General features: G+C 40.7%; 1 protein-coding gene across 3 annotated transcripts in view; it reads left to right on the forward strand.

The window, feature by feature from the left end:
* The window catches only part of plagl2 (pleiomorphic adenoma gene-like 2), a 33264-nt gene extending 13954 nt beyond the window's left edge, over nucleotides 1-19310 (forward strand). For 2 of the 3 annotated variants that reach the window (XM_026367576.2, XM_026367579.2), the window contains exons 2-4: nucleotides 11086-11254; nucleotides 11334-11816; nucleotides 12318-19310. In XM_026367576.2, the coding sequence (XP_026223361.1) occupies nucleotides 11482-11816; nucleotides 12318-13800 (1818 nt within the window). In that variant the 5' untranslated portion in view covers nucleotides 11086-11254; nucleotides 11334-11481 and the 3' untranslated portion in view covers nucleotides 13801-19310. Of the gene's footprint in view, nucleotides 1-1392; nucleotides 1576-11085; nucleotides 11255-11333; nucleotides 11817-12317 lie in introns of those variants that run through there. The other variant, XM_026367578.2, reaches the window with a different exon arrangement.
* Nucleotides 19311-20271: the final 961 nt, after the last annotated feature.

Raw genomic sequence — 20271 nt, forward strand, 5'->3', positions numbered from 1 at the left:
AGGACCAGATTATTCCATCAGTTTTTCCCTGATGTTATGGGCATATTCCAAGATGACAATACCAGGATTCATCAGGCGTTGTAGGAGTGGTTCAGGGACACATGCAGTGGTCCAACTCTTGGTGAAAAATGAATGCAACTCTGGACGGTAATAATTGTTGTGACATTGCAGAAGCTTATTGAAATGATGCCACAGTGAATGTGTGCTGTAATCAAAGCCAAAGGTGGTTCAATGAAATATTAGAGTGTATGACTTTTTTATTTTGCAGCTGTAGTAATATGGGGTTTGGTGCCTTGTTTTTATTGCTGTTATAGTGAAGTTAAAGTATCACCATAAACGAATTGAATAAGCAGCACAGTGGTCACAGCGGGATGTTACAGCTTTAATCTCAGCAACAAGCAAAATAAATGCAAATGCTTTTTTAAGTAGATGTCAGTGATGATCACAGCACGATGAAGTCAAACACTGTATTGACAAAACATATTTATCAGTGGTGAGAGATAATAAAGAATAAAGCGTCAGAATACATCAGAATAAAGTATTCTGATGTAGGACTCCAGTGATTGTAAAGTGTGCATGTTTGTATCCATAAAAGTGCTTTTCCTGAAATGTGACAGAGAGAGAGAGAGAGAGAGAGAGAGAGAGAGAGAGAGAGGCAGGGAGGGCGACTGGCGTGACGCCCACTGGCACTGAGCCCACATCTCCGGCTGCTGTGGAGGTCCGTGTCACGGCCAGGACTCCCTGCCAGAAGGGCTTTCCCCAGAATCACCTCTGTATACACACACACACACACACACACACACATACCCACACACACTGACTCCTTCACACACAAAACACACGTGCACACACATGCCTTACACTCAGTCATGCTGCCCATGTGTTTAGTGTCAACATTTTGATAAAGCTCTGCCAAGCAAACAGTACGTCCTGTGCTAATGGCAGTTTTTTCCCCGCTAACCAACCAATAAAGTGTTTTGTTTATGTAAACGTCGTAAATATCACCTGTTAGTACACATGTAAAAGTAGTATATAAGTACAGTTATGTGATACTTATCCTTGAGTATTTTAGGCTTATAATATATGGACTTTTGAATGTGTGACTTCAGCTTATTGGTTCATTGAGATGTTAATACTTTAAGTAACAGCTTCTGTTGTTCTCATGCAAAAATATAATTTTACAAGTGAACTGAAATATACCTCATTTAAAGTGATGTGAAATGAACCAGCATGCTTGTGAATGCAAATGTTTACCTGTGGGAATGATGATTTTATCACATAAGCATGCCACATAGGACATTTTACTGCATAAACTAGTTGCACAAACATGTGACCACATGGTATATAAGAAAATTGTCATTGGCTGCTACACACAGCAATATGAAGCCCACTTGCTGTTCACTTCCTCCAGCGGTGCCTCCACTTCAGAAGTAAAGATTTTTTTTTTCTGTTTGGACTCTGATCTGTCTGTATTTGGGCATTCTTTGTAGTCTTATGCTCATTTTTGGCTCTGGTGGGGAGTTTACCTTCACTACATGGGAACAACTACAGTAGCAAGGACCTTCAACGTATGAGGTCAGTGGGATTCATCAATATCCACTCTGCAGTTTTAAGAATACATCATAAATCTGATGTAGACTTTTCTCCTTCTTCTGCAGAACATACCTAAGCGGCGTCTCAATTTAAGTTTTTCTTAGAGTAGGAGGTCAGCACAGCTTTTCTACCTCTAGAATGAACAAATGGCTCTATATGTTGTTTGTGGTGGACCGAAAATATAATTATAAACTGTAGGCTACAAAGCTAACCTACTGTTTATAAACCAAGGACAAAACTTTTTTTAAAGTAACAACAGCATCCATCTTCACTTTGCAGAGGTTGCCCTAACTAATGAGTTGATAATGATAGGTGTTCAGTACAACCACCCTCAACTGTTTTCTTTGCAAATTAGCATAGAGAGAAAAAGAGAGACACCCTGTTGGTCTTTGTTTGTGGAGCCAGATAATTTTCTAATTAGTCTCCACTAAAACCCAACCATCATTAGGAAGATGTGTGGTACCCAGATGTCGCTCTCCATTCAACTGCGCCAGCCTCTGAGAGAAACTCAGAGAGAGAAATGAGGATGATATTGATGAAAATAATAACAGTTGTGACTGTGTTGATTATGCTAATGACGAAATTCGACTAACATGACTTTACATTTTCATGTGGTTGATGTTTGTGGGCGATGTCTCACAGTGTGTGCCAGCTGTTACACGCACGCTGGAGGACTTGAAACTAGACTGCTTATTTTGATAGGTGCCTCCCAAATCTATGCCGTCTGTGTTGACCACAGCAAGAGATGGAGGAAGGGAGACGACGAGAGAAAACAGGGAAAGATGAAGCTGCTAAAGAGCGCAGGCTGATTTCTGGGTGTTTGAATTGGCATGTGGGGACAGAAAGAAGAGGAGGAGTGAGGGATGGAGCGTTGAACAGATGGAGGAGGAGGACGATGATGGGAAGAGGGGGCAGAGGAGGTGGTCAAAACTAATGTTAGATGAAATGGGGACAATGACTTGGTGAAACCAAGGGAAATAGCATGTGTGTCGTTTGGCACCAGTTGATGACTTAATGATGACTTATGTTATTTCTTTTGGATACTTGTCATCAAAAGGAATTAATGATGCTTCCTTTCAAGAAGAAGAATAAGAAGAAGAGGAGGACTATAATAGCAATGCAGTTATTTTACATTTTCTAAAGGTTTTTAAAGAGAATAAAACCTGACACCATGTATTTGCTGAAACAGCACAAGCTTAAAGCCGGTGGGTGGGTGTTTCCTTTAGGCAGAGCTGCCTGACATTTGATAGCAAGCTCGTGTCTGTGCAGCCCTGTGTCACTCAGGTTTATCTGTCTTTATCAAACAGGTTTCCATCATCGTCTGTCTGAAAATGTGAGTTGTTGCTGGGTTGCACTTATTTCTGTCACAAACTGACGTCAGTACAGCTCTCGACAGAGATGAAACAGTTTGTTTGTTCATTTGTGAGCATACACTAGTAAAGTTTCTGCCATTATTTACCTTTTGTTTTCTACTTCTTATTTTAACTTACAAACTTGAACACACATCTAAGATTGTACCATTCACTGTATAGAAGTGCAGCTATGTAGTTGCTCACTTTCAGCAAACTATGCAGCATGTACGCCTACCTGCTGAGGTGACTTGGGTCCAGTTAGATGCCTTTGCTTACTTTAGTTTTTGTTTCTGCACTGAGGACTTCATGCTCTATTGACATAGTTCTGTCAGTTTCAGACTTGTACTTGTGACTAATAGCATGAATTGTGGACAGCGACTTCTCCCACGTGGAGAGAACAACAGTCACAGACTTTATATAAACTACAAACTATTACAGAGCAGCTGCAAACTGAAAAAAACAGAAACAAAAAACAAACTTTATGTATTTGATCAAATATCAGTTTTGATGAACCGGGTGTAGAATTCAAAGATAAATAACTGGGACACAGATTTAGGTCCTTATTTAGATTTTTTTGTGTGCTTTGCATTTTACTTTGTTTGTTACTTATGTGCACGTTTTCATGTTTTGTTAGATTTGAGTAGATTTGAGTTCATGTAGGAAGTAGGGGGAAAGGTTTGTACATTGTGTGTGTGTGTGTGTGTGTGTGTGTGTGTGTGTGTGTGTGTGTGTGTGTGTGTGTGTGTGTGTGTGTGTGTTTAAATAGGCTGCGTGGACTCAGCGTCACCCCCAACAACCTGACTGACCCCTGTATCCTCCTCTTAAGCTCCACACAGCACAGACACAGCCCACACACACCTTAGTAAATACACTGGTTGTGTATATATGGTAGATATTTTACATGAAATGTTAGTTGACGTGTTTTAGTGTACCTGTAGTGCTTTCTTAGTATATTACTGTCTGTGAATTAGTCTTCTAGTGCAGTTATGTTTTGGCAGAAAAAGCAGTTTGGGTATGGTTAGAAAAAAAAAGTGGTTTCGTTTAATGTAAAGAAAAACAGTGTCTGAAGTGACGCAGTCTATCTTTAACATTAATCAAGTGCTGTGAGAGTCTGAGCGTAACCATAAAAAGGTTTAAAAAGGTGTAGTCAAACCAAAGAGATGCTGCACAGCTCCAGCTCAGCATTTAGTTTAGTTTTATAGAAACGTGTTGTTCGGGGTGGTGCGTCAGTGTGTGTGTCGTCTTGTTTTGGACTTCGTTAAAGGGTTTTCAGTTCATTCTGATGCGTATACCAGACATTTTTATCCTTCATTCTCTGTTCTTGTCATGTGTGCAGTGATTGTAATGTAATTGAATGACATTCAGTTGCATAACTCGGTGCTTACTGAGCTGTGAGTTTGGCTTCAATTCAGCTTCTTTGTGTCTTGATTGTTGCACTGTAACTTGTTATGGTCAATAAAAAAACGAACGAATGAATAATACTCGACGTATTTCACGGCAGTACGTTAAATGTGCAGTTTAAGAGATTTGTTTCACTTACTTTTTTTATCAGTATAACTTGAACACAGTTTTGTTACAAGTGGGAAGTGGAGAGAAGGAGGTGCATTAGTGAAGGTGTTCCTTAACGACAGTTAGAGGAGCCCTGCCCCCCCCCCCAGCCAGACCACAGCCTGGGCTATCTTTAGGCAGGACACCACGGCAGCAGTGCTGGTTTTATGGCCACATCCCGGCCCGTTGTGGCTGGGACTAACTGTGAGAGTGATGGGTGAGGGTTTGGCATGCCAGATCTAGTCGTGGGTGAGAACTCTTCCTCTCGCCCTCCACTGCCCTAGCTCCCCCCCTCCATGTGTAAAGCTTCAGCCTGGGTCAGAAAGCACGAGCAGGAGAGGAACTGAAACCTGCTGGAGGAGGAGGGGAGGTGGGAGGAAGGATGGAGTGAGAAAGAGGGAGGGAACACTGTTGAAATAGACGAGGGCTTTGAGATGTGTTGTTCCTGCAGACGCTGTTCCTGACCTCTCACTCTGCACTAATGTCTACTGCCTTCCCAGGTTTAAAGATAAATCGCTTTTCAATATGTTAAATCCTAACATTTGTTATGTTTCATGTGTCTCACAAATGATTATACCTGGAACACTCAGATGTGAAAACCTGCTTTCAATATAAAAATCAAAGTCCGAATAAACTGTTCTGTACTTGAAACCAGTTTTTCAAAGCTAAATATATAAAAGTGGACGTTATGGCTGAAGCAATTAGTTGATTAATCCATTCATTAAGTTATTTTAATGTCATTAATCAAGATAAAAGTGCAAAACATTTACTTTTCCTGCCTATAAATATTTAACAAGGAAATGTTTTTATATTACAAAAAGAATCAGTGTAAATTAGTTGCATCCCTATTGGACAGTAAATAATTATGTAACCAATTAAAACAATTGGAATTAAAGAAAACAGCACTATTTCAACCTTGTCTTTTCTGTTCCAGCTGTGTTTGGGGGTCAGATCATGTTCTTCTGATTTACTTATTTGTTCTCCAGAGCTGTTCTCTACATGATGGTTGTTATTGATCGATCTGATCATTAGTTGTAATTTAAATAAACTAAAAAACTAAACTAATATACTGTAAATAAAACTGAGAAAAGGAGCAAATAGTCAGTTGCAGCCATACACTTCTTTAGATATAAAGATTTTTGCCTCATTGGTCTGATTCCACTGCAGTGAGCTGATGGCGGCCATGCTGCCTTCATCTGCTGCGGCATCCAGTCTCGGCCAATGTGTTTAGTAAAGCATGACCACATGACTCTCCCTCCACGAACCCCAGCACCACCACCACCACCACCCGCCCTCATCTCTCTGTCTCTGGAGTCACTTGACTGGTGCAAAGACCCCTGACTCCACCACTGCAAATGACTCCTGCTTTCCCTCCCTTTTTTGTCATGCGTCTCTCATTTACCTCGATTCTGTGCAGCACCTCCCTTCCCTGCTTACTCCGTTTACCTCTGCTGGTTCATCTGCTTGCGTGGATCTTTGACTCCCTGGTTTTCCTAAAGTTGTCTCCCACACGCCCCCTTTAAGTCCTTCTTAAAGTTGCACAATTAATTCATATTTAATAGCTTCTAATTGGATCTCGTTGTTGTTTAGTAACTAAACATACACATAATAATAACATTTTAAATTCTGATCAAAGATTTATTCCTAAAGCAACTGAATTGGCACTGAAAAAGTATAAAGATGACAATACGCTGCTGAAAAAGATTTAACTACGCTGATATACATGTTTTACAAATAGGAAGTAGTCACCTGATGTTTTGTGTGTAGATTTAACAACATATTAACAAATTTAAAAATTAATCCCATTTCTTTTTATTAAGGATTTACATATACATGTATTAAACTACTCAACTTCATACCGTTCGTGACATTTGTTGTCATGCACGTGTCATCCATAATTGTTTTCTGTGTTTTCGTTCAGATGTTTGTGCAACATGTTCGCCTCCCCCAGAGCACTTCAACCCACCCCACCCCCCTCTCCCCACGAGTGCGGCTGTTGTCACCTAAGCTCGGGACGGTGAACACACGTTCTATATTTAGTTTGTTCATATAGTTAAGTCAAGAACCTTCTGTAGTGGCTGCGTCCTGCTATGTGAAACATGGTTTTGCAGAGCCTGCTAGCTGCTCTGCTCTGGCCGGGTTTGGCCCTGCTTCAGGCTTTCAGCACCAAAACGAATCTGACAAAGCCTGAAACCATTCTCACATGTTACGGTGTATGGCTGCAGCAGGCAGTGAATGGGTTAATACCAGTCACTCAGCATGCGGGAGCCATGGCAGGCGGGCAGTCAGGCAGAGGCTGACCTCTGACCCCTCAGGAAAGGAATGTGGAAGCTCTTTCATCCAGGACAGAAACCAAAGACACCCAGGCAGTTGGAAAGTGGCGGTTTAATTCTGCTTTCAGCGTTTTTGATTAAGGGGAAGTAAGCAGAGGTTCGGTGTGAATGTGCTGTGGAGTGTTTGTTGTAGCAGCATCTGCCATTTTGGAAGTTCAATCCTGCAGAAGTTACTTTGTGATCACTGCAGTACGGGTGAAGTGTGATTAGGGGTTGGAAATGGCTGTTTAAGCTAGCGGAAAACTCGGGTTACGAAGCACCCCGTGCTCTGACCTATAACCTGCTACCTGTATAAAGTGTTTGTTGTCATGTTACAGACAAGATGGCCTTTATGTATCGCTGGTAGTGAGGGCTGGAACTGCCTTCAGAATTCTCTTCATTATGAATGTATTTTTGTGATAAATCTAATAATCGATTAGCCTATGAAACATCAGGAAATAGTTAACAATCCCTGAAACCTAAAGTGATTCAGTTTACACCCCTACCTGACCAAAAAGTGAAGTGACATATGCTAACATTTCGCCCTTTCTAAAAAAAATGTTTTAAATTAAAATGAATTGAAAGAAAATATTTCATTTATGAACAACTGTTGTTTTCATTTTTTAATCCACTGTAGAATTATAAAAACATAATGTAGTATTAGTGGGATTTAAAAAAAAGGTTTGACCTAATCTAATCTAGAAATGAAGCAGAGTCAGTTTATTGTCTGGGTATGCAGGACTCTCATCTAATAGGACATGTGACTATTAGTAAAGATGTTTTGAAGTGAATGTCTGAGGGACTTTAGTGCATAGATACGTTAAACAGAAGAGAGGAAATCAGCCATGAGATTACTTTTCAGCTAGAGGCTGAGAAAAACATAAATAACAAGCACTTGTCTTGTGTCACCTGACTAGGGCAGAAATTCCAAGTGTGTGCTGTTAGCATTCAGTCTCTCTTCAAAGCAGTGATGAGAGGAACTTAACTTGCTATGAAGCACTTCATAGAGAGAATATGGCACAGTCTTCACTTTCCGAGTGCTTAAACTACAGTGCTGCTGAATGCATCAGGCACTTTTAAACCAGAGATGAAGGCTGAGAACGTGTTTGAATCACACAGCAAGAAACTTAAGAAAAATAAATTAAAAACTTTATATAAATTGTTGAATTATCCAATATCATAACTGCTTGTTTATATACTGTGAAAGGAAGCTGGAGAAAACCCACGCAGACACCAACAATGTATATTTAAATAAAAAGAAACATGACAAAGCTGATCAGAAATAGACAGTAGTAGAAATTATTTTAGTAAAGCAGAGCATCTTTATTAGCACTGACAAGGGAAAATACTGTATCATCGTTATCTGTGTAGGGAAAAAATACATGTAAATTAGCTGTTATTTCCATTTAAATAGTCTTTGTTTATGAGTGTTAGTGTTGTGACAGTGAGACCAGTAATGGGACATCAGTGAATCTGGAACTCACACTGTACACAGTTGATCTCAGCTGCAGACTGATGGTGATGAATTTCTTGGACAAACACAACAGTCGGGAAGTGAGATTGAGTGAGCCGAGATGGTTTTAGCCATGTGGAGGGGGAATGCATGAGGACTTTCATTGGTTGATTGATACATAATGAGGACCATACAGGAGCGTGTCAAGTGTTGCAGACAGCTGTGAAAGAAGCAACGTGATGCACAGACCAGACATAATGAGCTTGTTGAATTGTAGAAACTCAACAAGCGTTGTTGATTTACTGACTGCTGGAAAATCAATAACTACACATGGCTGCATGAGAAAAGATTAGAAACCTACTTCATGATGTGTCAACAAAGTTAAGTTAAGTTAAGTTATTGCTTGAAATAAGGCATTTTAGGCATATAACTGTGTTTATCAGCTTTTAATTTGACATAATATACAGTGTAATCTAATGCAATGAATATGTAATTCAACATGGATGGATTCATTTCTTAAAATATCAAACGAAATACCAATATACTGATCTTTCAATTACAACAACTAGGGAAAAATGAAATAGAGCTGGATATGGCCGTCTCATTAGATACCTTTTATATAGCTGTCTCACTACTATCTGTGAGGAAATAAAAGTTTAAAACAAGAAATAAATGAACATTGTGATCATAACACGTTATTTTGATGCAGTATTTATTTATAGATTGGAAAATCATTTTTGAATCCATAGGCTTCAGGTTCAGGGTCCTGATGTTGCTCTTGCTGGATCATTTCACACTGGTCACACATGGTTTACTGGGGCACTTGAATAGATCATTGCTGATGTTGTTATGAACACCTGCGCTTTTTCCACTGTCACAAGTCAAGATGTATGCTGTGATAAAGGCTGTGATATCTGTCGTTTGACTAAACAACACAAACATTTCCTATTTATATTGCAAATATTGTAATATTTAAAATGATTTAAAATAAAAATCAAAGCAGCGCATTGCTACTTCAGTTGGTACTGGTGGTAAAATTGAATAGTAATAGAAGGAAGTTTTCATGTTATGTGTGCGTAATGTGAGCGTAGTAAAGGTCAGAATGAGTCATTTGGGCTCGTTAGGATCTAAGGTCATCTATCTGTGAACTTACCTCTTCACATCATGGTGTGTCCTTTGTGTTCCAGCTCGGTTTTGTTTATTTCTGTAACTTGACAGTGTTGATTCTCTTTATTGTAGTGTATCCACAGAATTCTGTCTACGTGCATGCTTTTGTGAGAGGGTTTGAGCATGTCAGTTTGGGCGGGTGGGTGTGGGTACATGATGTTGCATTCGGCGTCACCAGAACTTTGTGTGTTGTATGTGCTCTTGTGTGTGTGGAGGAGAGAGGCAGGGCGACACGGCATGGTTCAGGCCAGGAATGTGCGATGTGGGTAGGCTGTACAATAGAGCCAGACTCCCTGAGGGTGGTCAATGGGACGGGTGTCACCCCCCTGCACCATCCCTGCTGGGTGATGACCACCGCACAACGCTACAGCTGTCAAGTCCTCTTAACCACCACTGTAAACGCACATACATTATGAGAACAAACACACATGTATACACTAAGACACAGACAAGCACACAGGCATGTATGAGCAGAAATCACAGGACCTCAAACACAACTCTTAACAACACCTATCAACCTCTGGATACATGGAAACACCTACAATATACAGTTTTATGAAGTATAAATTAGCAGCATGTGCAATATTTGAAAAAGCAGATTTGAACATGTGTGTTGTTTTCCTTACTTCGCTGACCTCTCACACAGAAAGGATGTCATTACATTTGGAGTTGACTATATACTGTATGTGCAGACCTTGCGCGTGTGTATGTCATTTCTATCACATGCACTGCACCCACATGTGTTTACAGTACTTGCTCCACATGACTGATGCTTGAACCATGGCTGACGCTGTGATCAGCATTGTGTCCGCTCAACCTTGGACTTAGCTGATGTGTTAGCTAGCAGGGGTCACAGAGGTGACTGAGGGTAAATAAGAGAATGCAGACAGGGAGAGAGAGAGAGTTCAGCCAGTCTTGCAGCAACACGAGTTAATGTAGTCTGTGCATTATTTTAGCAATCAACTACAGAGCAGTAGCTGCTTTGGTGCCATTTGGTGCCAACAGTCGCTGTGAGGAATTCAATGTAACAGGTATTGATGGTTATAGGAAGCCAGTTTGTGGACATAAACACTGTCCAGTCCCATCATACCACCCCCTGCAAACGGCAACAACCCTCTTTCTACCTTGGGGGTTGTGTGTGTGTTTCTGTGTTTTCCCAAGGATTACAGGAGCCTTATCCAGTTTCATAACAAGTACATGCATGTACACAAAACACACACAAAGGTGGCTTTGTGCACCACGCTGTCATCTGAAGACACATATGATGAAGGATAAGACTGTAATTACATTCTGTCTTCACGTGTGGTTGAACAAACAAAGCTATTGTGCTGTGATTGAGAGCCATCTTCTTCTTCTTCTGCTTACAAAACAGTTTTTGCTAATCCTGTCATGTCATGTTTATCAGACTTGTCGTTCAGCTCCCCCTAGTGAGCTCAGAGCAAAGTTGCTTTTGAAGTGGAATTTGGATGTGACATTTTGTGACTCACGTTAAGTGAGCATACTGAATTGTGGGGTGTACAGGTTTATGTTTTTGCTTGGATTCTGAGGTTTTTAGTTACCAATGTGTTTTGTTACAATTACATCTAAACCTTTAAATGATACTGGTGTTGTTTTGTGATTAATGATCATTATATTCGTCATCTATCTTCTTTCATCACAGGACAGTAAAGATGCGGAGCAGTATTTCCCACTCGCCACCAACCATAGCTGTTGGGACTGGGTGAGGAAGAGAGAATACAAAGTGAGAAGGATAGGAGCAACTGAGCAGAGAGACAGACAGGGACAGAAGGAAAGTGGAGAGACGAAAGAAAGACATAGGATTCTAATAGGTAATGTGTTTTACCTTTATAAATACTTTTTAACTGTCAGTGTTGCCACAAACCTAAAACCAGTTCTATCTCACTACAGAGTTTGACTAACTTTGAAGGTACTGCTGGATCATTGACCCTTCTTGTGAACAGCTTTTTCGACAAACTCCCCACAACTTCCCACGCTGAACCTGCACGGCAGGGGAGCCACAAGTGAATTTTCATGGCAGCGGCTCTCTAAGGCTGCCATGGCAGCTACTGCCGCTGATGCCTCACACCGTATTACCACACTGACACCGGAGGAAGAGGGACGACGCACTGCCGCCAAGCTGTTTGGGAGCATTGCCCCGCTGCCACGGACAGAGAGAGAGCAAGAGAGGGGGAAAGAGAGAGAAAGGGAGAGGGAAGAAGAAGGAGAAGAAGTGGGGAGAGCAAGCGGGAACGAGTGTTTGGTGTGCGGGGCTCTGTTCACCTCACAGGAGAAGCTCCGGCTCCACGCTTTGAGTCACACAGGAGAGAAACCCTTCCACTGCTCGCAGCCACACTGTCCCAAGGCCTTCAGCTCCAAATATAAACTCTTCAGGTACCCAACCTTAATCATATCCCTCAGTTCACACACCAGCAAGAGTAGAACTTAAACGCGAGTGATTATTCAACATAAATCAATAAGTGGCCAAGAACACAAGTCCAGATGAGTAATAACGTTAACTTGTAACTCTGCTTGTCATGCCCCCCTCTCTTCTCCTATATTTCCTGTCTGTCCTCTCACTCGCACTGAGAAGCCAGAGATGCCTTAAAAAATGAACAAGGCACTGAGGTCTTGAACAATGTCAAAAGCACAGTGTGTTTGGGATGTGGTGAATCATAGGAAGTGGTTTCAAAATCCATTTTAGATCCTGACTAAACCGCTGACTCATTTTTATATATATATAGAGTCACAGGGTTAGAATGAAAGGAATTCATGCCTCATTTTAGTGTGCCCACTGCACAACAAACATGACAATAAGTCAAGGAATGTGCATGCGTGTGTGTGTAAAACACCCGTACTATTCATAATCTCTGTCTTTCTTTTACTCCTTTGCAGGCATATGGCCACACACTCTCCACAGAAGACACATCAGTGCTCGTTCTGTGAGAAAATGTTCCATCGCAAGGATCACCTGAAGAACCACTTGCAGACCCATGACCCCAACAAGGAGGCCTTTAAGTGTGAGGAGTGTGGGAAGCACTACAACACCAAGTTGGGATATAAGCGCCATGTGGCCATGCACTCTGCCACAGCAGGTGATCTCACCTGCAAAGTGTGCATGCAGAGCTATGAGAGTACACCTGTTCTCCTGGAGCACCTCAAGAGCCATTCCGGGAAATCTTCAGGTGGTGCCAAGGAGAAAAAACACCCGTGTGACCACTGTGACCGTCGTTTCTACACACGGAAGGATGTGAGACGGCACATGGTGGTACACACAGGCCGGAAGGACTTCCTTTGCCAGTACTGTGCCCAGCGCTTCGGCAGGAAGGACCACCTGACACGCCATGTGAAGAAGAGCCACTCACAGGAGCTGCTGAAGATCAAGACAGAGCCTCCGGATATGTTGGGTCTTTTAGCTTCAGGGTCACCACCTTGTTCTGTGAAGGAGGAGCTGAGCCCCATGATGTGTGGCATGGGGCCCAACAAAGACCCCATGATGGGCAAACCGTTCCCCAGTGGGGCCCATTTTCCAATGGGCATGTACAACCCCCACCATCTCCAGGCTATGTCTAATACTGGGGTGGGTCACCCACACCCGTCCCTGATGCCCAGTTCCCTGTCTGCAGCTATGGGCATGGGTTGCCACATGGACTCACCAGGATCTCTTCACCCACACTCCCATCACCACCATCATCATCACCACCACCATCACCACCACCATTCCCCTCCACTACCCCCCCACCACCAGGCTCCGGCTCCCCAGCAGCAGCACCAGCCCCAGCCAGCCCCCAAATACCAGCTGGGATCTACCTCATACCTGCTGGACAAGCCCTTAAAAGTGGAGATGGAGAGCTTCCTCATGGATCTGCAGAGTGGTTTGCCAGGCCCAGTTCCCTCTGCAGAGCCCCACGCTGCTGCCTCGCCCCCCAAGGACGGACTGGAGCCCACGTCGGGCCTGACAGATGAGCTTTGCGGGGATCCCCTCCTGTCCAAGAGCCCTGCAGTGATTGCTGAGTCTCTGTGTGCTGCTAACATGGACTTCTCCCACCTGCTGGGGTTCCTGCCCCTCAACCTGCCTCCCTACAGCACCCCCATGAGCACGGGAGGGCTAGTAATGGGCTACACCTCATCTACGACCTCCTCCTCTTCCTCCTCCTCTTCCTCATCTCTGCATGCTGCCGAGCCCCACGCTGCAGCAGTCGCAGCGGCAGCAGCTGCTGTCACCACGGCGCCTCTTACCTCTTTGCAACCGCAACCTCAGGAGCAGCAGAGCTCCAGTGGGGGTCTGGGCCTTGGACCCCTGCACCCCCTCCCACCAGTGTTCAGCTCCAGCCTTAGTACCACCACACTGCCTCGCTTCCACCAGGCCTTCCAGTGAGACGGCCAGATCTTGGCCCAAACCTGCCTAACCAAGATGGCTTCCACCCCAAGCTCAGCTCAGCTTAGCATGGATATTTTGGGCTGTGCTTCTTTACAGAACCTGGTCAAGAGGTTGAAGAATTAGAAGAAATAAATACACCAACGGACACTTAGAAGCCTTAAATGAAAGTGCACAAAAGCTTTTTAATGAGCCTTAAAAGGAAGCTAAACCTCTTTGAGCGAAAAGGAAAAAGTGAGAATAGAAGTTGAAGCAGTGGCTTTTATTTGGGCTTTTCCCCTTTCCTATAGCTATAATGACGTATTAACCCTTCTTTTTTCATTTACTTCCCCTTTTATCCCACCTCCATCCCCTATTTAGTAGTATAGAGGGCAGGATCAGTAGGCCAAAAGGCGTGGTACTGCATACTTTTTAATGTAATAATAAACATAAGGCAAAGATAATTTTTAGTGAAGATTATCTGTCTTGTTGTGACCCAGAAAAAAATATAGTTTGAAGTGGATATTTTGTTTTACCTTTTTTTTTCTTTTCAACGTAAGAACATGATAGAATGTGTCTCATCTTGAGTTTTGAACCAGCCACCCTATCAAACTATTATGATTAGTATGGAGAGGAGAGAGATCAGTGAAGGAATGAAGACAGATAGTCAACAATTGAACCTTGACTCGAAGTCGACGACTAGGCTAAAGCCACAGCAGCGACCACTGCCTTTTTAAAAAAGTGCTCTTCAGACAAGAAAACAAATTAAGTGGATGTCCCAGTTATTTTCCTTTAGCTTAGTAAAATGAGAAACAGAAGTCGTGATCGATAAAGAGTCTTCTGTTTTCTGCCAAACACAAAGATCAGTTACACATGGCCACACACTTATAAAGAAAACAAACTGAATGGTGAATGTGTGCATCTTGGTTGAGAATGATGTTAAATGCTGGCTTTTTAAAAACTTTTCCTCAAGAGAAGCACTTTTTTTTCTAGCAGAAGGCACTTCACTTTTGGGAATCTCCTTGGGAAACCTTTTTGTCCCATCCCTCGTGACGTCTAGAGGGTTTCACTGCCCGAGACACGGACTTTCTCTCTACTTTTAGTTCCTCTCGAGACCCAGAATCCAGCAGGTTTTCTTTCACAAGGACTCTCTTTTCTTCACCTGTCTTCCTTCTGACAATTATCTCTAAAAGACCCCAAACGACATACTGCAGCTTTTTCTTAGCTGCCTGACATACCTAAAACATAGATTTTTTGAGTAGATTACAGACACATATTTACGCAGTCTTTTAAAAAGATGCATCATCATGGTAATGATGAACCCTGACGTATGTGAATGGCAAGAAACAAGAATTACAGTGACAGATGAGTATAAAATGTGTTAAAGAATGTTATTGCAGTGTACGAAATATCTCAAAAATGAATATTATAATTGCTTTTATCTCAGTAAGGTGTATTTTAGGTAGATGTATTAAAACTAAGTGATGATGTTTTTGATGTCTGGCAGGTTTACATTTGTGTGTATCTTGCTTTTTTGGTGAAACAAATGGATGAAGTATTAGCTTTTTCCCTTAAGCTTTCTCTGTCATATCCAATCTTTACCTTTACATGTACTTGAGTTAGTATAGCAGATTCAGAACTGTGGATAGGAAGTATCTATAGATGGCTGTTAGTGGCTTAATAATAGAGTAGGATTTAAACTAGATAGATTGTGTCATAGGGACGCTGACATAGATGACCTATGAATCTATGACCGTAGGTCTTTGTCCAGTGGTAAATGTGCTGAGATGAAGTCCACGCTGATTTCACTCCCAGCTCAGCGGTGGTTTTGGATCCTGAAGTTTAGAGCCTTTCTAATAATTCACCACCAGCCTATAAAAACCTGAGTCCAAAGTTAACCTAAGCCTCAAAGTAAAACAGGTGCTCTTTGGCTAATATTCTGTGTGTGGCATGACCGACACAACTGGCTTCGCAGGGCTGAGCTCCTGCATTATCTGTGATATTTTGTGCTTAAATGTTCCGCCAGTCAAAGAGAGACCCGGTCGCTGCCTTTAGCAGCCGTCATGCCACAGGTGAGCCCCAGTAAAATCGAACAAATAAATAGGAAATGAACACAGCACATGAAAACACATATTGCTGCTTATAGCTACAGTTGCTGATGGACGACAGCTGTAGACCACTAGAACATTTCAGTTTTTGTTTTTTTTTCTAAGATGGAGTTGAAAACATGCACAAACCGAACCGACAAAGTGTTCATCAGCCCCGGCCTCACCCCCTCTGTACTCCTCCTCTTCCTCACCCTCCTCTCTCAGCTGCTTTGTAGAGTCAAAGGAAAAGGGTCTGAAAATGTGGCGGTATCTGGAAGAATGCAGTCACTGAGTTCCCAGGCTTTGACATTCAAAGCACAGGGGCATACATGACTGACTGCACGACCTTAGGTATCGCGCATGGTCATATATTTGTTTTGTTTGTTGTCATATGATATATTATTTTCTGTTTGTATAAAACAGGACCTCGAAAAACAACACAACACATCACCTCATTTTTATTTGTTTAATTTTTCTTACCAAAACCTGGGGAGAAGAAACTACATTTTGCACAATTGCTTGTTACAAAATGCTAGAAGTATTATTCAGTTTTTATACTGTAGGATATAAAACCCCAACAACGAGCAGCTGATGGCCCCTGTGTGTCAGACAGGTTAATATTCCCCTTTGAGGGTAGGAGCAGCTGAAAAATCGGAGTCAGCAAGCACTGATGTAGAAAAAGAAGCTTCCTCGCAGTCTGACTGTTTAATCCCAACCTCATCGCTAAAATCGTAGATTTTATGATCCAAGTTCTGAACTAATTCGAACATTATTTTACACTTCAAAGTCTTGCCCCCGGAAGGTCATTATTTCGAAGATGGCTCTTGTAAAATGATCAAGCTTTTGATTGATCCTAAATAAATTAGCGCTTGGCCTAAGCCAACTTTGTAGCAATTAAATTGAGCATTTATATTTTATGACATATTTTCTTTTAGTCCTAAAAAGTTAGGCAAAAGCTTTTGGCATGTATTCAGTTTGTCCTCCCTGGGTTTCTGTGAGCTAATCTGAATTCTAGCACTTTCAACCTTTAAAAAAAAAAAAGAGTATTTTTTTTCTTTTAAAATTTCAGCTTATATGTTCATATGTTTTAATTTTGTATTGATCCTGTATATGTATGTGCCATTAGTTTGATGTGTAGACTTTATCAACCTCTGTGTATATCTCTTCTCCAAAAGAATAACAGTATTTTTGATAGACTTTTCACTAATATCCCTCTACATAAGAGCCCCGCACCCCTCTCTTTTGAAACTTCTTTTTGTTTTTTGGGTAACCAGCTTTGCCTTCTTTCTCATAATTGTATCTAATAAGACTCCACAGCCAAGTGCGTGAAGAGAGAACAGCAACAACATATCTGTTATTCTGAGGTGATGAGAAACAAAACCATTGTCAGTAAAATGTCAAAGCCACAACCTGACCACAGCCTGACACTCAAACACCGTTGCAACAGAGACCCACCTGCATTTTTAGACTATGTAACTGAACAAAAAGTCAGAAAAGACCTTACTTAAAAATATATAATACTATAATAAAATATATAATATAATAATATAAAATACTGCACTTAAAGCAGACAGCCATGATCACTGGACTGCTCGTTCCCGCTACAAAGAACAACTTCATGTCAGAACAAGCAAGTAGTGCTACTGTGATTTGATTTTCTGTTGTTAAGTGTGTAATTGATTGATTGTCAATTAATGGTACTAAACAAAAAAACGAAATTATTTTAAATCAGTTAGTTTTTTTTTTTTTTTTTACATAAGTAACCATGTGGTGACAAACACGGACAACAGATGTGTTGTGTTACCTGAGCTCATTTTGGTAAAGTTTTTTCTGAAGTAATTCTAGACTTTAAGAATTCAGCCAGGACTGAATCTGGTTCTGAATTATGGGATCATTTGGGAAAATGGTCACTGTTCCTGAGCTCATACCAGAATGTGTATGGAAGCCTATTTCCACTTTAAAAAAAAAGGAAAATACAAATGTGTAATCACAAACTTTGACTTACTAAATCATTATTATGAGATACTAAGTCCAAATCCTTAATTTACTAAGTTGGAATTAATAGAATTAGAATTGGAATATAATTAAAGTTAAAGTTAAAGTATAAGTTCTAAACTTAAATCACTCAAATGCTAAATATCAATTATTATTTAGTGAGTAATAAAATGATGTGATACTAAGTCAAAATCTGACTTACTTTGTAATACTTCGGACTTACAGTTAAAATGACGACTTAATTTATATGAAATTTATGTAATAATTTCATCCTGCTAAATGAAAAGTTAAAATATCTGTCAGAATGTTCACTATGTACAGTCGGACATTTAGAACTGACCATTAACTTTGATTGAAGTTAGTGAAATATGTACATTATATTTAATGTTACTGAAAATATCTGTGTTCTCTACAAACAGTAAATCAAACTTAGTGCTAACCACCAGTACATACTACAAAATTATTTGAGGCAGTCACATCATTTTAAAATAGTTTTTACTCTCTGATTTACTGCGTCATCATCTAACGTTGTTTTCTAGTTATCACTTATTATAATACCTCATAATTTTGACGTAACATTAGTATCAGAACATGAGTTTTTGTTGTTTTCTGGCAGACGTGGGCTTCTGTAGACTGAGCTGACTCAAAATGCTGATACCAAATCAGCTCAGCTCTGAAGCACTTGAAATAAAATGCTTCCTCCCGTGACCTCTGACAGTGATGTTGTTCTGTTCCTTGTCTTGGCTGTAGATCCATTACCTCGACCTGTGCCTACTAGGGATGCACTTATCCTCAATTTTCCTCTGTACTAGTAGGTGCAGAAACAAATATTTTAAGGGAATTTGTTCATCAGTTTAAGCCTGAAAAAGAAAACTGATTTGATTTTAATATTGCTTTCTCTTTCCCTCCCTCTTTTTTTGCTTTTAGTAAGAAACTGGGTACTGTCTGATACAGGCAACATCCACATGTAGTTTTATATATTTCTAGCTTAATGTAAGTCTTGCATTCCAACCTCTTTGTGTATCTTGTTTAGTGACATATCCCATTTTATTTTTATCACTTGCTATTACAGCCACCTCTGGAATAAAAAAGGTGAAAAAGGTGAACGAAAATAGAATATTTGCATTCACTTACACTATTTTATTTAGCATGGAGTTTATCAACTACAGGGAGAATTACATAAGTGTTGTGCTTTGGAGAAAAAGGAAGAAAGAAAGAAAGAAAGAAAGAAAGAAAGGAAGAAAGAAAGAAAGATGATGAGAAGTCTTGCTTTTTTGTTACATATCTCACATGCAATCAGTTGCTGCAATGTAAAAGTGACAGATGTGTATATTGGTTGATCCAAAGAGATGATGAACACAACAACAGAACTTATTGTACAGTACAGTGTATCTTTGAGTTGTCATGTGTTATGTTGAAATGATTAAAAGACAAACCAGCGGTTTCATACCCTCTCTTTTTTATTTCTCTTCTAAGTATACAGTAATCTCTTAGGTTAAGCCTTCTACGGTGCAAACAAATCATGCTACACCTCAGATATTTGTACCTTCACCAGCGTGACCTGTGCAGGTGAGGCTGAGAATATTATGAGCAATACATCAACAGGTGAAATTATATTACCTACCGTACCTAAATTACCTACATTAATGTACATATAAATGTATTTACACAAAAAATACATTGCCAAAATTTGAACAGCAACCATCAACCTGCAAACCATCATACATAATTCAGCCATTTTGGAGACTGCATGAGAATCAGTTCATGCCAGTTGGGAGTAAAGTGATCTATAAATCCACTTTGCCCCAGGTTTTAACAGGGTGCTGTCTATATTAATCCCTCCTTCCTTCCTCAGCTACATCCATCCATCACTTTAGAACATTTATTTTTTTAGCTGGAACTCTGATTAACGGCTTAAAATAGAGCTGAGCCAGGATGATTTGAGCTGACTACACAGCTGAGGCATTATTGTCATTCTTCCTCTGTAGGCGCTCACCACATGACAGGACACATAATTAAAAGCATGAATGAGACTGAGTAGAAAGATGTGTCGGCTTCTATACTGTGTGTCAGTAGTAGCTGATATTGTAATCTTTATATTTATATATAGTATATATTGTGTAAAATGATTGAAGCTAATTAAACAATTCAATTTAATTTAAAGTGAAAAAATACACAAGATAATACAAATAAAAAAAGTCAGTGTACTAATAATAGTTCACATTGCCATCCCAAAATATCTCAGAACCATCAGACTGGTGGCTTATGTCCCACAGTGTGTTTAGCCCTCATGTTGGACCGGGCTCTGGGTAATGTCTCAGAGAGCCGCAGCAGTAAGCCTGCATGCATAGCTGAGTGTCAAGACAGCCCTAATTATAGTACAACAAAGCCAACCTATACTTACATCAAC

The sequence above is a fragment of the Anabas testudineus genome, chromosome 7, assembly GCF_900324465.2.
Source record: "Anabas testudineus chromosome 7, fAnaTes1.2, whole genome shotgun sequence".
Classification (NCBI taxonomy): Eukaryota; Metazoa; Chordata; class Actinopteri; order Anabantiformes; family Anabantidae; genus Anabas; species Anabas testudineus.